The sequence below is a fragment of the Anabrus simplex genome, chromosome 3 (genome assembly GCF_040414725.1).
Source record: "Anabrus simplex isolate iqAnaSimp1 chromosome 3, ASM4041472v1, whole genome shotgun sequence".
Lineage (NCBI taxonomy): Eukaryota > Metazoa > Arthropoda > Insecta > Orthoptera > Tettigoniidae > Anabrus > Anabrus simplex.
The window spans coordinates 312,046,754-312,061,151 of NC_090267.1; the positions used below are offsets into that span (position 1 = coordinate 312,046,754).

At 38.4% G+C, this 14,398-nt stretch overlaps 1 protein-coding gene across 3 annotated transcripts in view; it reads left to right on the forward strand.

Moving 5' to 3' along the window:
• The first annotated feature begins 2,721 nt into the window (after positions 1 to 2,721).
• Positions 2,722 to 14,398, forward strand: part of Bcat (Branched chain amino acid transaminase) — an 83,808-nt gene continuing 72,131 nt past the window's right edge. The window contains exons 1-2 of one of the 3 annotated variants that reach the window (XM_067144411.2): positions 2,722 to 3,017; positions 3,699 to 3,776. In XM_067144411.2, the coding sequence (XP_067000512.1) occupies positions 2,976 to 3,017; positions 3,699 to 3,776 (120 nt within the window). In that variant the 5' untranslated portion in view covers positions 2,722 to 2,975. The remainder of the gene's footprint in view (positions 3,018 to 3,698; positions 3,777 to 14,398) is intronic. The other 2 variants (XM_067144413.2, XM_067144412.2) reach the window with 2 other exon arrangements.

Below are 14,398 nucleotides of genomic sequence, written 5' to 3' on the forward strand. Positions count from 1 at the left end.
AGATCTTTCCTTATATTAACACCTAGATACTTACAGTGATCCCCAAAAGGAACTTTCACCCCATCAACGCAGTAATTAAAACTGAGAGGACTTTTCCTATTTGTGAAACTCACAACCTGACTTTTAACCCCGTTTATCAACATACCATTGCCTGCTGTCCATCTCACAACATTATCGAGGTCACGCTGCAGTTGCTCACAATCTTGTAACTTATTTATTACTCTATAGAGAATAACATCTTCCGCAAAATGCCTTACCTCCGATTCCACTCCTTTACTCATATCATTAATATATATAAGAAAACATAAAGGTCCGATAATACTGCCTTGAGGAATTCCCCTCTTAATTATTACAGGGTCAGATAAAGCTTCACCTACTCTAATTCTCTGAGATCTATTTTCTAGAAATATAGCAACCCATTCAGTCACTCTTTTGTCTAGTCCAATTGCACTCATTTTTGCCAGTAGTCTCCCATGATCCACCCTATCAAATGCTTTAGACAGATCAATCGCGATACAGTCCATTTGACCTCCAGAATCCAAGATATCTGCTATATCTTGCTGGAATCCTACAAGTTGAGCTTCAGTGGAATAACCTTTCCTAAAACTGAACTGCCTTCTATCGAACCAGTTAATTTCACAAACTTGTCTAATAAAATCAGAAAGAATGCCTTCCCAGAGCTTACATACAATGCACGTCAAACTTACTGGCCTGTAATTTTCAGCTTTATGTCTATCACCCTGCCCGCCTCTGTGGTGTAGTGGTTAGCGTGATTAGCTGCCACCCCCGGCTCTGCCACAAAATTTGAAAAGTGGTACGAGGGCTGGAACGGGGTCCACTCAGCCTCGAGAGGTCAACTGAGTAGAGGTGGGTTCGATTCCCACCTCAGCCATCCTGGAAGTGGTTTTCCGTGGTTTCCCACTTCTCCTCCAGGCGAATGCCGGGTTGGTACCTAACTTAAGGCCACGGCCGCTTCCTTCCCTCTTCCTTGCCTATCCCTTTCAATCTTCCCATCCCTCCACAAGGCCCCTGTTCAGCATAGCAGGTGAGGCCGCCTGGGCGAGGTACTGGTCATACTCCCAGTTGTATCCCCCGACCAAGAGTCTGAAACTCCAGGACACTGCCCTTGAGGTGGTAGAGGTGGGATCCCTCGCTAAGTCCGAGGGAAAAACCGAACCTGGAGGGTAAACAGACGATGATGATGATGATGTCTATCACCCTTTCCTTTATACCATTCCTATCCTATCTCTACGATACACACTCCAGTTCCGTGAGAAAATTTCTGCATCCATTATATCATTTCTCAGCCATGATTCAACTCCTATTACAATATCTGGTAAGCTTATATCTATTAAATTAAATTCTATTCCTTTCTTTTCAATACTTCTACAGTTCAACATCAACATTTTTATGTCATCGCTACTTGACTTTCAGATCCCTGTAGGCTACCCTTATCACCACTCCCTAGACCACCTCGTTTCCCTGAATGTATCTCCCTAGCCTATAACCCTTCTAAACAAATCTTAACATACGTACCACTGTGGTTTAAGTGAAGGCCATCTGAGCGCAGATACCTATATCCTACCCACCCATTAGGACCTAGAAATCTCAATCCCATTTTCCCACATACGACATATCTATTCCATAGTCTCATTTAAATCCTCAATCACGTTCCAGTCAGTATCCCTCCTACACAGTATTCCACTGACAGCAATCTCCGCTTCCTTAATGAGGAAAACGGCCGGGCTGAGTGGCTCAGACGGTTAAGGCGCTGGCCTTCTAACCCCAACTTGGCAGGTTCGATCCTGGCTCAGTCCGGTGGTATTTGAAGGTGCTCAAATACGACAGCCCCGTGTCGGTAGATTTACTGGCACGTTAAAGAACTCCTGCGGGACTAAATTCCGGCACCTCGGCGTCTCCGAAGACCTTAAAAAGTAGTTAGTGGGACGTAAAGCAAATAACATTATTATTAATGAGGAAAACGTGGCATCCCTATCCTCTCAAATCCTTAGCATGGACCTACTTCTGCATTATTACAATACCATTACCGTACTCGTTCTTATTTGCACAGCACAGTAGCCTACAATGTCCGGCCCCGCGGTGTAGCGGGCAATGCGTACGCCTGTCACCCGGCGACCCCGGGTTCGATTACCGGCCCGGTCAAGGTTTTTTAATTGTAATAGTTAATATCCCTGGCCTGGGTGCTTGTGTCGTCCTTAACGTTCCTTTCCTCACATTTAACACTCTACACTTCCGCAATTACACTTACACGCAGGTTCCTGCCATATGGTGAAAGTAGTGGCAAAAGATCTACAAAGGTCTACGCCAAGAACAAATATCATTTTCTTTAAAAGAAAAAAAAAGGGGGGGGGGGCTGCAATGTCTTGGAAAAAACTGACTACACGAAACCGGGGTCTTCAATTTGTGCATTGCACAGTCGTGACTTGCGGGTTATTGGTTTCGTTTCTCTCAGAACAGAATAGTGAACCATAAAAACGTTTTAGCTAGAAAGCTATATAATTTTCGCACGAATTCGGAATTCAAAATATAGCGACTGCTGATTGTATTTATCTTACTAGGCCTATCTTAAAATTTTCTGTTCTAGAGTCGAGACGAGTTCAATCGTCAGTGTTGGTCAGTGTCTCTCTGAATCGGTAGGTTGGCTCTACTGCGAGAGCAAACGCGAGCGAGCACGAGTCTGCTGGGAAGGAAATTATGAAATATGCACAAATGTGTTTATCTATTCTGGCTGGGCATGGGATCACTTACAATTCAGAGTTCGTGGTCTGACAAAGCGGTTTCATGAAATTTATCCGCTCTTTTGAGATCTTTCGTAATGTTACAATTCGAAAATAAAGAAGTGACTTATAATAATATTGCACTACGTGCAAGCAGTGACTATGTTAATATTTTAATACTTGACATAAATTATTACCTTAATAATTTGTGACATCGTATGAGTGTTCAATTCCGTAATGGTTCAGTTGTGTTTGCCAAGGTTACTTTTCCGACGTAAGGTATGTAGCCTGTAATTAGAATCTGTTCGTAAGCCCTTAACCAATGCTTTGCATGAGAACTGTTTGGTCCTTTAATAAATGCGTGCTGTAATTATTTTTTCTTTCATTTTCTTATTTTCATCTTCCATCTCTGATTCCTTTTCTAAATTACTTGGAAATATAAATATCTGACGCTCCAAATTATCTCGTTCAATTCCCATTGCTTGTTTTCAATAACACTTATTTCTTTTTGCAGAATGATCGTATTTCTGTGTGAATCACATGGTTCTGTATTTGTTTTCTATAGCATGGAGTTGGGAAGTGCATGAAACTAACATTCATATTCACCTACACAGAATTATTCAGTTATTGAAAGACATGATTGTGGAGCACAGAAACGGGAACTCTCAGTTAAGTTTCACTCATTTCATAATCGATTTTTGTTTAATGTCAGGCACGTTTTCTCATTCTGACTTTTAGCCCCGGGCTTACTGACTTGCATCTTACCTATTTTGACAATTATTGCTCCTGTTTACGATAATTGGCATAACTATTACCTTATGACTTAGTGATATCAGTGCCGAGATAATTACAAGTAGGCCTACTTTACAGATAAGCAATAAGTTAATTGTAGGTAAAATATGTAGTACATGTAATAAAAATTGTCATTTTAATTCAGTTTATGACTGATCACATCTATAGTTTCTTTCCAGAAAAGTTCATGTCTATCAAGTAAAGCCTGGTCGTTGGTATTCTCTTAAAGTACAGCCATCATTTAAGGTAAGAGTTGTAAATTTCCTGGCCAGTTGCATTATGAAGTGCATATTTTCATAAATTGATTCATTTCAATTAATTTTCTCTTAAATAAAGGATTGTATATGATATCAGTCTTACGTGGTTTTCAGTACGTTACCCTACAGTAAAACTCACAAATGTCTCTGGATATCAAATATCAAATTATGACATTTTTCCCCACAAAGTCTTTAGACGTCGTCATTTCAAATCACATCATTTGCAAGATTCTTCCGCACTGTGCTGTATTACAAAGCCTGCAATTCTTTCCTTTCTACTTTAATTGAAAATATCAGATACCCAAATGTGCATGCAGTCATTTACTTCTGTGTTTCTACTTAATTGAACCAGTTGGAGCATTCAGTATTTTCAGTTTCCTTGAGGGAATTACCATATCATTTGTCGATTGCCCAGCACTAATGAACAGGTGTGTGGGAATGTCACTAACTCAGCTGTTTGTTACTTTTCGTGTTCATTTGCAAATGATGCTTGATGTTTATTACTGTTTGATTCATTAGATATCTAGTTTTGCAATTACTTGCATGCATTCTATCTTGAATGTTTGACAAAATTATCCAAGATGAGATACAAACATACAGTGCTACTGTAGTGAATGGTTTCATTGACATTAAAACAGAAAAACAGGAGCAGACTATTTTGTGTTATCAGTCAGTCAATCACTCACCGCTGATCTGCATTTAGGGCAGTCCCCAGGTGGCAGATTCCCTGTCTTTTGTTTACGTAGTCTTTTCGTAAATAATTACAAACAATTTGGAAATTCATTCAACATCTCCCTTGGTAAATTTTTTCAATCCCTAACTCCTCCTCTTATAAACAAATATTTTCCCCAATTAGCCCTCTTGAATTCCAACTTTATCATCATATTGTGATCTTTCCTACTTTCAAAAACACTACTCAAACTTATTCATGTACTAATGTAATTCCATGCTATCTCTTTACTGACAGCTTGGAACATACCACTTAATAATGCCAATATAAATGGTCTGTTATTGGACATTATAAATTTTCCAGCTAATTCATTCCTGGTTGCCAACTTTTTGCCCCAGTGTGCTAAGTTGGGCTCATCAGTTGGTAAATAGCACACCCACCAAGATGCATGGATAGAGTACATACCTTGGAGGCCACTGCATAGGCTACTTGGAGCCACCGACACTGCTAATGCACTATGAGAGATTTTGTCTCATTACCAAAAGTTGATGCCTGCCTGGCCATCAGGTGATACAGATGTTGATTCCCATAGGAAACGTGAAATATTTGTCCCAAATGTGTAAATTCATAATACCAATATAAATGGCCCATTCTTGGACATTATAAATTTTCCAGCTAACTTATTCCTGGTTGCCAGCGTTTCGCCCCAGTGTGCTAAGTTGGGCTCATCAGTTGGTAAATAGAACGCCCACCCAGACGCATGGCTAGTGCATACCATGGAGGCCACTGCGCAGGCTACTTGGAGCCACCGGCAGTGCCAATGCACTATGAGAGACTTCGTCTCATTACCAAAAATTGATGCCTGCCTGGCCATCAGATGATATAGATGCGATTGCCATAGGGAACCTGAAACATACCACTTAGTCGAGCAGCTCACCTCCTTTCTCCCAAGTCTTCCCACCCCAAAATTCACAATATTTTTGTAATGCTACGTTTTGTCGGAAATCACGCAGAACAAATCAAGCTGCTTTTCTTTGGATTTTTTCCAGTGTATGGGATCCTAACCAGGGTTACTTGAATCGAGAACTCTAATTGGAGTCTTATCAGAAATTTATATGCTCTCTCCTTTACATCCTTACTACAACCCCTAAATATGCTCATAACCATGTGAAGAGTTCTCTAACCTTTATTTATAATTCTTTTTTGTGATTACCCCAATGAAGATCTCTCTGTATATTAACACCTAGGTACTTACAATGATCCCCATAAGAAACTTTCAGCCCATCAATGCAGTGATTAAAACTTGAGGGGGCTTTTCCTATTAGTGAAGCTTTTAACTTTTAACCCCTTTTATCATCATACTATTGCCTGACATCCATTTCACATTGTCGAGGTCTTTTTGAAGTCGCTCACAATCTTGTAACATTTATTATTCTGTACAGTACATCATCATCTGCAAAAAGATCTCTGATTCCAGTTTCTTTACTCTCTCTCTTATATATAACATAAACCTTGAGGAATTCACCTCTGGATGGTTACAGAATCAGATTATGCTACGGTTATGTGCGGTTAGGGTCGCGCAGCTGTGAGCTTGCATCTGGGACATAGTGGGGTCAAACCCCACTGTCAGCAGCCCTGAAGATGGTTTTCCATGGTTTCCCATTTTCATACCAGGCAAATGCTGTGGGTGTACCTTAAGGCTACGGCCGCTTCCTTCCCACTCCTAGGCCTTTCCTATCCCTTCGTCGCCATAAGACCTATCTGTGTCAGTGCGACGTAAAGCAAATAGCCACATGTCTTACTTGCACTCCCACTGTGTTGGTGCAACATAAGGCAAATTCTAAAAATAAAAATTAAGAAAATTTTATGCTCTCAGGGACGCAGAATCCCATCCCAACACGTTTTCTTGCTTAAGTTATATAGAAGAACTAGCAGTTACCCATGGCTTCGCTTGTGTGGATTTCTTCATTTGTTAAGAGTAATCGTTCCTCAGTACTGTACTAAGACATTATATGAAAAACCCTGAAGTATAAAAACTCACCACCGGGCTGAGTAGCTCAGACGGTTGGGGCGCTGGCCTTCTGACCCCAACATGGCAGGTTCGATCCTGGCTCAGTCCGGTGGTATTTGAAGGTGCTCAAATATGTCAGCCTCGTGTCGGTAGATTTATGGGCACGTAAAAGAACTCCTACGGGGCGAAATTCCGGCACCTCGGCGTCTCCGAAAACCGAAAAAGTAGTTAGTGGGACGTAAAGCCAATAGCATTATTATTATTATTATTATTATTATTATTATTATTATTATTATTATTATTAAAAACTCGCCAAAAAAATTGAGTTTCATTTACCCCAGAAACTCTTTGTAAACCACCTTTGTGGTATTGCTTTTGGGTCTAAGATGACCATGCGACGTAGAACTGTAGGCCTACATGTGAGAAATAGTCTTCTCTCAAGTTGAAGAAAGTAAAACATGTTTCTTTATTTTTTAAAAAGATTCCAAATACATATTTCCATGTCTCTAACTTCTCCTAGGGCCGGCCCCGTGGTGTAGAGGTAGCATGCCTGCCTCTTACCCGGAGGCCCCAGGTTTGATTCCTGGCCAGGTCAGGGATTTTTACCTGGACCTGAGGGTTGCTTCGAGGTCCACTCAGCCTCCGTGATTAGAATTGAGGAGCTATCTAACAGTGAGATAGCGGCCCCGGTCCAGAAAGCCAAGATTAATGACCGAGAGGATTCGTCGCGCTGACCACATGACACTTTGTAATCTGCAGGCCTTTGGGCAGAGCAGCAGTCGCTTGGTAGGCCAAGGCACTTTAAGGGCTGTAGTGCCATGGGGTTTGGTTTGGTAACTTCTCCAGTTTTTGAGATATAAGTATCCCCATAAAAATAATTCAACCCCTTTATCAGACCTTCCCCCACCTAAGTGGATTTTCCGGAAGGAAAAAAGATACCTCTTTCTTTATTTTTAAAGGAGATTTGAAATAGGCTACCAATTTTCACGTCTGCAACATGTTAAGTTTTGATAATAAATACATGTTTCTTTACTTTTAAAGGAAATTCAAAATACCAACTCTTTACTTATTTTCACCCCCACCCCCACCCCCCTCTAAAGTTGATTTTCCGAAAGCTTAAAAAAAAAAAAAGAAGGGTTTATTTTTAAAGGAGATTCTAAATAACAATTTTCTCGTCTGTATCCTTCAGTTTTTGAAATATATGTATTGCCATAAAAATAATTCAATTTCTTTCACTTTCACCCTCCCCATTAAGTGAATTTTCCAAAACAAAACAAAAAAAACGTGTTTTTTTAAAAAAAATTTATAAAATAGCTTGCAAATAGCAATTACCACAACTGTAACATCTTCAGTTTTTGAGGTGTATATATCCTCATAAAAATAATTCAACTCCTTTTTCACCCCCACCCCCCCAAGTTGATTTTTCCCAAAAATGCATTTCTATATTTTTAAAGGAGATTCCAAAGACCAATTTGCACATCTGTAACAATTTTGGTTTCTGAGATATACTGTAGATAGTATTTTTTTAATTCATCCCCCCCCCCTCTTTGTCACTCTTGTTCACCCCCCATTAATTGGATTTTCCAAAAACAAAAAGAATACATGTTTCCTTATTTTTAAAGGAGATTCCATATACCAAATTTCAGGTCTGTACCATCCTCTGTTTTTAAGATATAAGTGTCCTCAAGAAAGGTATTCAATCACTTCTTCACCTTTTTTTACCCTTCCCTGGAGGTGAATATTTCAAAAACAAAAATATGTGTTTCTTTATTTTTAAAGGAGATTCTAAATACCATTTTTTACATCTGTAAACTTTTAAGTTTTTGAGATATAGATATGCTCATTTAAACAATTCATCCCACTCTTTTCACCCACTTAGTGACGGAATATCCATAAATCCTCCCTTAGTGAGCACCTATATGCTCATATAAATGTATCTCCAAATTTCAAATTGAAATTCAAAATTTGACTCGACGATGATGAATCAGTCAGTCAGGACATATTATTTTATATAGCCTATATAAATTAAAAGTGAGAAAGCTTACAATATTGCCGATATGAGTAATTATCAAATGTTTCCCCTTCCCCGAAGGACTGTTTAATATTAAATATTCTTTGTGATAATAAGATTGAACTACCATGGATGTAAATTGAGGTTAAGTGTAAGCAGTGATTAAGTCGGAAACGATGACGCTAGTTTTTGAAAGGCCTAATTATAGCATGCCTTCATGCATCTTGGGTAAAAATATTATGCATGGTAATAAGATTGGACGAATGGTGAATGAAAATTGAGGTTGTACAGTATAAGAGTGATCACAGCTCAGGATATAAAGCGATAACAATAGTTGTAGGCCTAAGTATTTACATGTTATCCTCTAACTAAAGTTTTTTTATGATAATATGATTGAGTGAACTGTGAATGAAAGTTGAGGTTGAGTAGTTAAACCCCCAGGTGGTGAGTGTAGTAAATATCATATTTGCACTGGTTGGCAACTACGAGACATAAACTCGAAATTCAAAGTGTAAGTATGTGAAACTTTTCACTTACAACAGTTAACTACATGCTGAACACCAAAACAAAGACCACCAACGTATTTAATAATGCTAAATTACTAAATATTAATGAAAAAGAAACTCATAATGTTAAGCGAATTCACTAGCATGGCAAGAACGGTCACAGCTAAATAAACATAAAAAATAATGTAGCCAGGGTTGTTTCCAAGGCTGACTTTCATGCCCAAATATTGAATAAGCATTAGATGACATACATGTAACGTTTATGTGGAGATAACATTAATTTACGCATATAAAGTATTTGTAATACTTCAATCAATCGATCAATACTGATCTGCATTTAGGGCAGTCGCCCAGGTGGCAGATTCCCTATCTGTTGCTTTCCTAGCCTTTTCCTAAATGATTTCAAAGAAATTCACATCAAAGAAAAGTACAATAAGTTCCACCTTTTCAATACATTATATTATGTGACAGTTTTACGTTACAGTTAAACCTTCACATTTTTATACACTCGGGACCGGTTTCGACAGTGTACCTGTCATCATCAGCCAAGAACAATTAATCGAGGACAATAAACCTTACAATACTTCAGGTATGATATAACAGTGAATATAAAATTATACATTATCTATCTGCAAAAAGGTGTGAACATGTCCAGGTAAAAAATCACGATTTAAGAAAATCATAGTCCTGTAGGGTGTACACTTATAAAATTTCTAATTAAAATAACGTGTTAAAAACCTGCTGTTATATTATAGCTATAGCAGAGATGTTTATAGGTGTAAATCTATGGAGTTTTGGCACTCAAGACATATAGCTGTGTTTGACAAGTTAAAGTGTTCAAACATTGGAAATTTATTGAACATCTCCCTTGGTAAGTTATTCCAATCCCTAACTCCCCTTCCTATAAATGAATATTTGCCCCAATTTGTCCTCTTGAATTCCAACTTTATCTTCATATTGTGATCTTTCCTACTTTTATAAACGCCACTCAAACTTATTTGTCTACTAATGTCATTCCACGCCATCTCTCTGCTGACAGCTTGGAACATACCACTTATGATATAGATGTTGATTCCCATAGGGAATCTGAAATATTTGTCCTGAATGAGCAAATTTATAATACCAATATAAATGATCCGTTATTGAACATTATAAATTTTCCAGCTAGCTCATTCTTGGTTGCCAGCGTTTCGCCCTCGTGTGCTAGGTTGGGCTCATCAGTTATAGCACACCTACCAATACGCTGGCTAGTGCATACCGTGGAGGCCACTGTGTAGGTACCAACTGATGAGCCCACCCTAGCACACGAGGGCGAAACGCTGGCAACCAAGAATGAGCTAGCTGGAAAATTTATAATGTCCAATAACGGACCATTTATATTGGTATTATAAATTTGCTCATTCAGGACAAATATTTCAGATTCCCTATGGGAATCAACATCTATATCATCTGATGGCCAAGCAGGCATCAATTTTTAGTGATGAGACAAAGTCTCTTAGTGCATTGGCACTGCCGGTGGCTCCAGTTAGCCTACACAGTGGCCTCCACGGTATGCACTAGCCAGCGTATTGGTAGGTGTGCTAGGTACCAACCCTAGCACACGAGGGCAAAACGCTGGCAACCAAGAATGAGCTAGCTGGAAAATTTATAATGTCCAATAACGGACCATTTATATTGGTATTACATACCACTTAGTCGAGCAGCTCTTCTTCTTTCTCTCAATTCCTCCCAACCCAAACTTTGCAACATTGTTGTAACGCTACTCTTTTGTCGGAAATCACCCAGAACAAATCGAGCTGCTTTGCTTTGGATTTTATCCAGTTCTTGAATCAGGTAATCCTGGTGAGGGTCCCATACACTGGAACCATACTCTAGTTGGGGTCTTACCAGAGACTTATATGCACTCTCCTTTACATCCTTACTACAACCCCTAAACACCCTCATAACCATGTGCAGAGATCTGTACCCTTTATTTACAATCCCATTTATGTGATTACCACAATGAAGATCTTTCCTTATATTAACACATAGATACTTACAATGATCCCCAAAAGGAACTTTCACCCCATCAACGCAGTAATTAAAACTGAGAGGACTTTTCCTATTTGTGAAACTCACAACCTGACTTTTAACCCCGTTTATCAACATACCATTGCCTGCTGTCCATCTAACAACATTATCGAGGTCACGTTGCAGTTGCTCACAATCTTGTAACTTATTTATCACTCTATAGAGAATAACATCATCCACAAAAAGCCTTACCTCCGATTCCACTCCTTTACTCATATCATTAATACATATAAGAAAACATAAAGGTCCGATAATACTGCCTTGAGGAATTCCCCTCTTAATTATTACAGGGTCAGATAAAGCTTCACCTACTCTAATTCTCTGAGATCTATTTTCTAGAAATATAGCAACCCATTCAGTCACTCTTTTGTCTAGTCTAATTGCACTCATTTTTGCCAGTAGTCTCCCATGATCCATCCTATCAAATGCTTCAGATAGGTCAATCGCGATACAGTCCATTTGACCTCCAGAATCCAAGATATCTGCTATATCTTGCTGGAATCCTACAAGTTGAGCTTCAGTGGAATAACCTTTCCTAAAACCGAACTGCCTTCTATCGAACCAGTTATTAATTTCACAAACATGTCTAATATAATCAGAAAGAATGCCTTCCCAAAGCTTACATACAATGCATGTCAAACTTACTGGCCTGTAATTTTCAGCTTTATGTCTATCACCCTTTCCTTTATACACAGGGGCTACTATAGCAACTCTCCATTCATCTGGTATAGCTCCTTCGACCAAACAATAATCAAATAAGTACTTCAGATATGGTACTACATTCCAACCCATTGTCTTTAGTATATCCCCAGAAATCTGATCAATTCCAGCCGCTTTTCTAGTTTTCAACTTTTGTATCTTATTGTAAATGTCATTGTTATCATATGTAAATTTTATTACTTCTTTGGCCTTAGTCTCTTCCTCTATCTCGACATTATCCTTGTAACCAACAATCTTTACATACTGCTGACTGAATACTTCTGCCTTTTGAAGATCCTCACATACACACTCCCCTTGTTCATTAATTATTCCTGGAATGTCCTCCTTGGAACCTGTTTCTGCCTTAAAATACCTATACATACCCTTCCATTTTTCACTAAAATATGTATGACTGCCAATTATGCTTGCCATCATGTTATCCTTAGCTGCCTTCTTTGCTAGATTCAATTTTCTAGTAAGTTTCTTCAATTTCTCCTTACTTCCACAGCCATTTCTAACTGTATTTCTTTCCAGTATGCACCTCCTTCTTAGTCTCTTTATTTCTCTATTATAATAAGGTGGGTCTTTACCATTCCGTACCACCCTTAAAGGTACAAACCTGTTTTCGCATTCCTCAACAATTTCTTTAAACCCATCCCAGAGTCTGTTTGTATTTTTATTTACCGTTTTCCACCGATCATAGTTACTTTTTAGAAACTGCCTCATGCCTGCTTTATCAGCCATATGGTACTGCCTAACAGTCCTACTTTTAAGACCTTCCTTTCTATCACATTTATTTTTAACTACCACAAAAATAGCTTCATGATCACTAATACCATCTATTACTTCAGTTTCCCTATAGAGCTCATCTGGTTTTATCAGCACGACAACCAGGATTTTTCTTTTACTTTAAGAAAACGTAGGCTGTTCCAACTTATTTCACACATTTCTTTTCTTTCTTTCTCTCCCAGTTCATTTGAGACAGAGTTAAGTAGTAGTAAATAGTAATTGTACTTGTGAAAGTGTAGCAAGAAATTTGCTGTTAACTTAAAACGAGTAATCCAGTATAGGGAAGAATTTAAAAAACTTCCACTTCAAGCAGAAAAGGCATGAAAGCAAAATGCAAGTCATGTGGTTTAGAAATGATTTAGAAGGATTAGTTGCTAGAATGGTGTTACATATTCAGACATGTAACAGCACAAAATATAATCAAGAAAAAAATGATACTGCAACATCTGGCAATGAAGATCAAAATTCAGAAACAGATCCAGCAGTTTCACCGTCAGCATCAAAACAAAAGAGATCATTAGTTACAAATCAGCTATCCACTCGGGGACTATCTCTTAAAAATTAAACAAAGTCAGATGAGTTACTTTGTTGTCTGGACTAGCAAAAAACAAAAAGAGGACTTAGAAACAGGTTGCATTATTCTGTTCTTGCCGTTCCATTAATCATTCATAATTCAGAAGAGTCATAAATATGTTGTCGCCTGGCTATACTCCACCATCATCTGCTGTAGTAGCTGGACCCATTCGTGAAGAAATTTATCAAAGTGAGAGAGAGAAGTGTTTCAAGGATTTATTTGGGAATACAGTTTGTATGAGCTTAGATGGATGGTCAGATGTGCATAATGAGTTGATTGTGTGTGTGTTACAGTGACCAGTGAAAACATGCATATACATGTGCATGCACGCGCACACATGCATGCACGCACACACTCTCTCTCTCTCTCTCTCTCTCTCTCTCTCTCTCTCTCTCTCTCGACTACTTAATTCAACTTGCAATAAATTCAGTAATGTGAGAAGCTTTTTTGTTACAGACAGTGCAAGCAGTAGACAAAAATAAGAAGTGCTTTAAAAACAAAGGGAAGATATTGATGTAATTACATATGTCTGCTTGCTCATATTTTGAATTTTCTCTCCCAGGATCTTACCAAAGACACATCAAACATAAAGGAACATGTAGTAAAAATTGTGAAATACGTCTGCAATAATCATTTTGCCAATGCAAAATTTGGGAATGAAGGAGGGCAATCATTAATCTTGCATTCAGACGTTTGATGGAACACGTTGTTTGACTGCCTTTAATCTTACATAAAAACTGGCCATCACTTGTTATTTTTGAAGAAAATAGAGACAGTATTCCATTAAGTGCCATTAAGTGGAAGGTTAGTGTCCTCCAAATAAAGCTAAATGCTGAAGGCAATTTAAATGTGTTAATACCAATATCACTAGCTCTTGATGTAATCCAGAGAAGTGACTGTACCATTGGAAAAATACAGTAGTGAAAGTGTGGAAAAAAACTGAAGTATGACTTGGAAGAATTACAAGTGTTAGCAAAATCTGGAGCTAATGACACCAAAAGTAAGATGTTTGAAAAACATTATAATAAAGCATTGGCTGCTCCACATTTTCTGGCTTTCATTTCAGAATTAAACAACTCAGAATATGTTTTACATAGGCCTACATCTGAGCTTGAATATGCATTTCAATTTACCCAGAAAAAATATGCAGAAACTTCATTTCTATCAATACTTGTGAGATATTGAGCAAAATCTCAACCCTTCATTCCAACATTGTTCATCAGTGAAGTGGTGCAAAGTGTGTCTGTGTTGCAGTGGGGGAAATCTCAAGAAAATGTCATT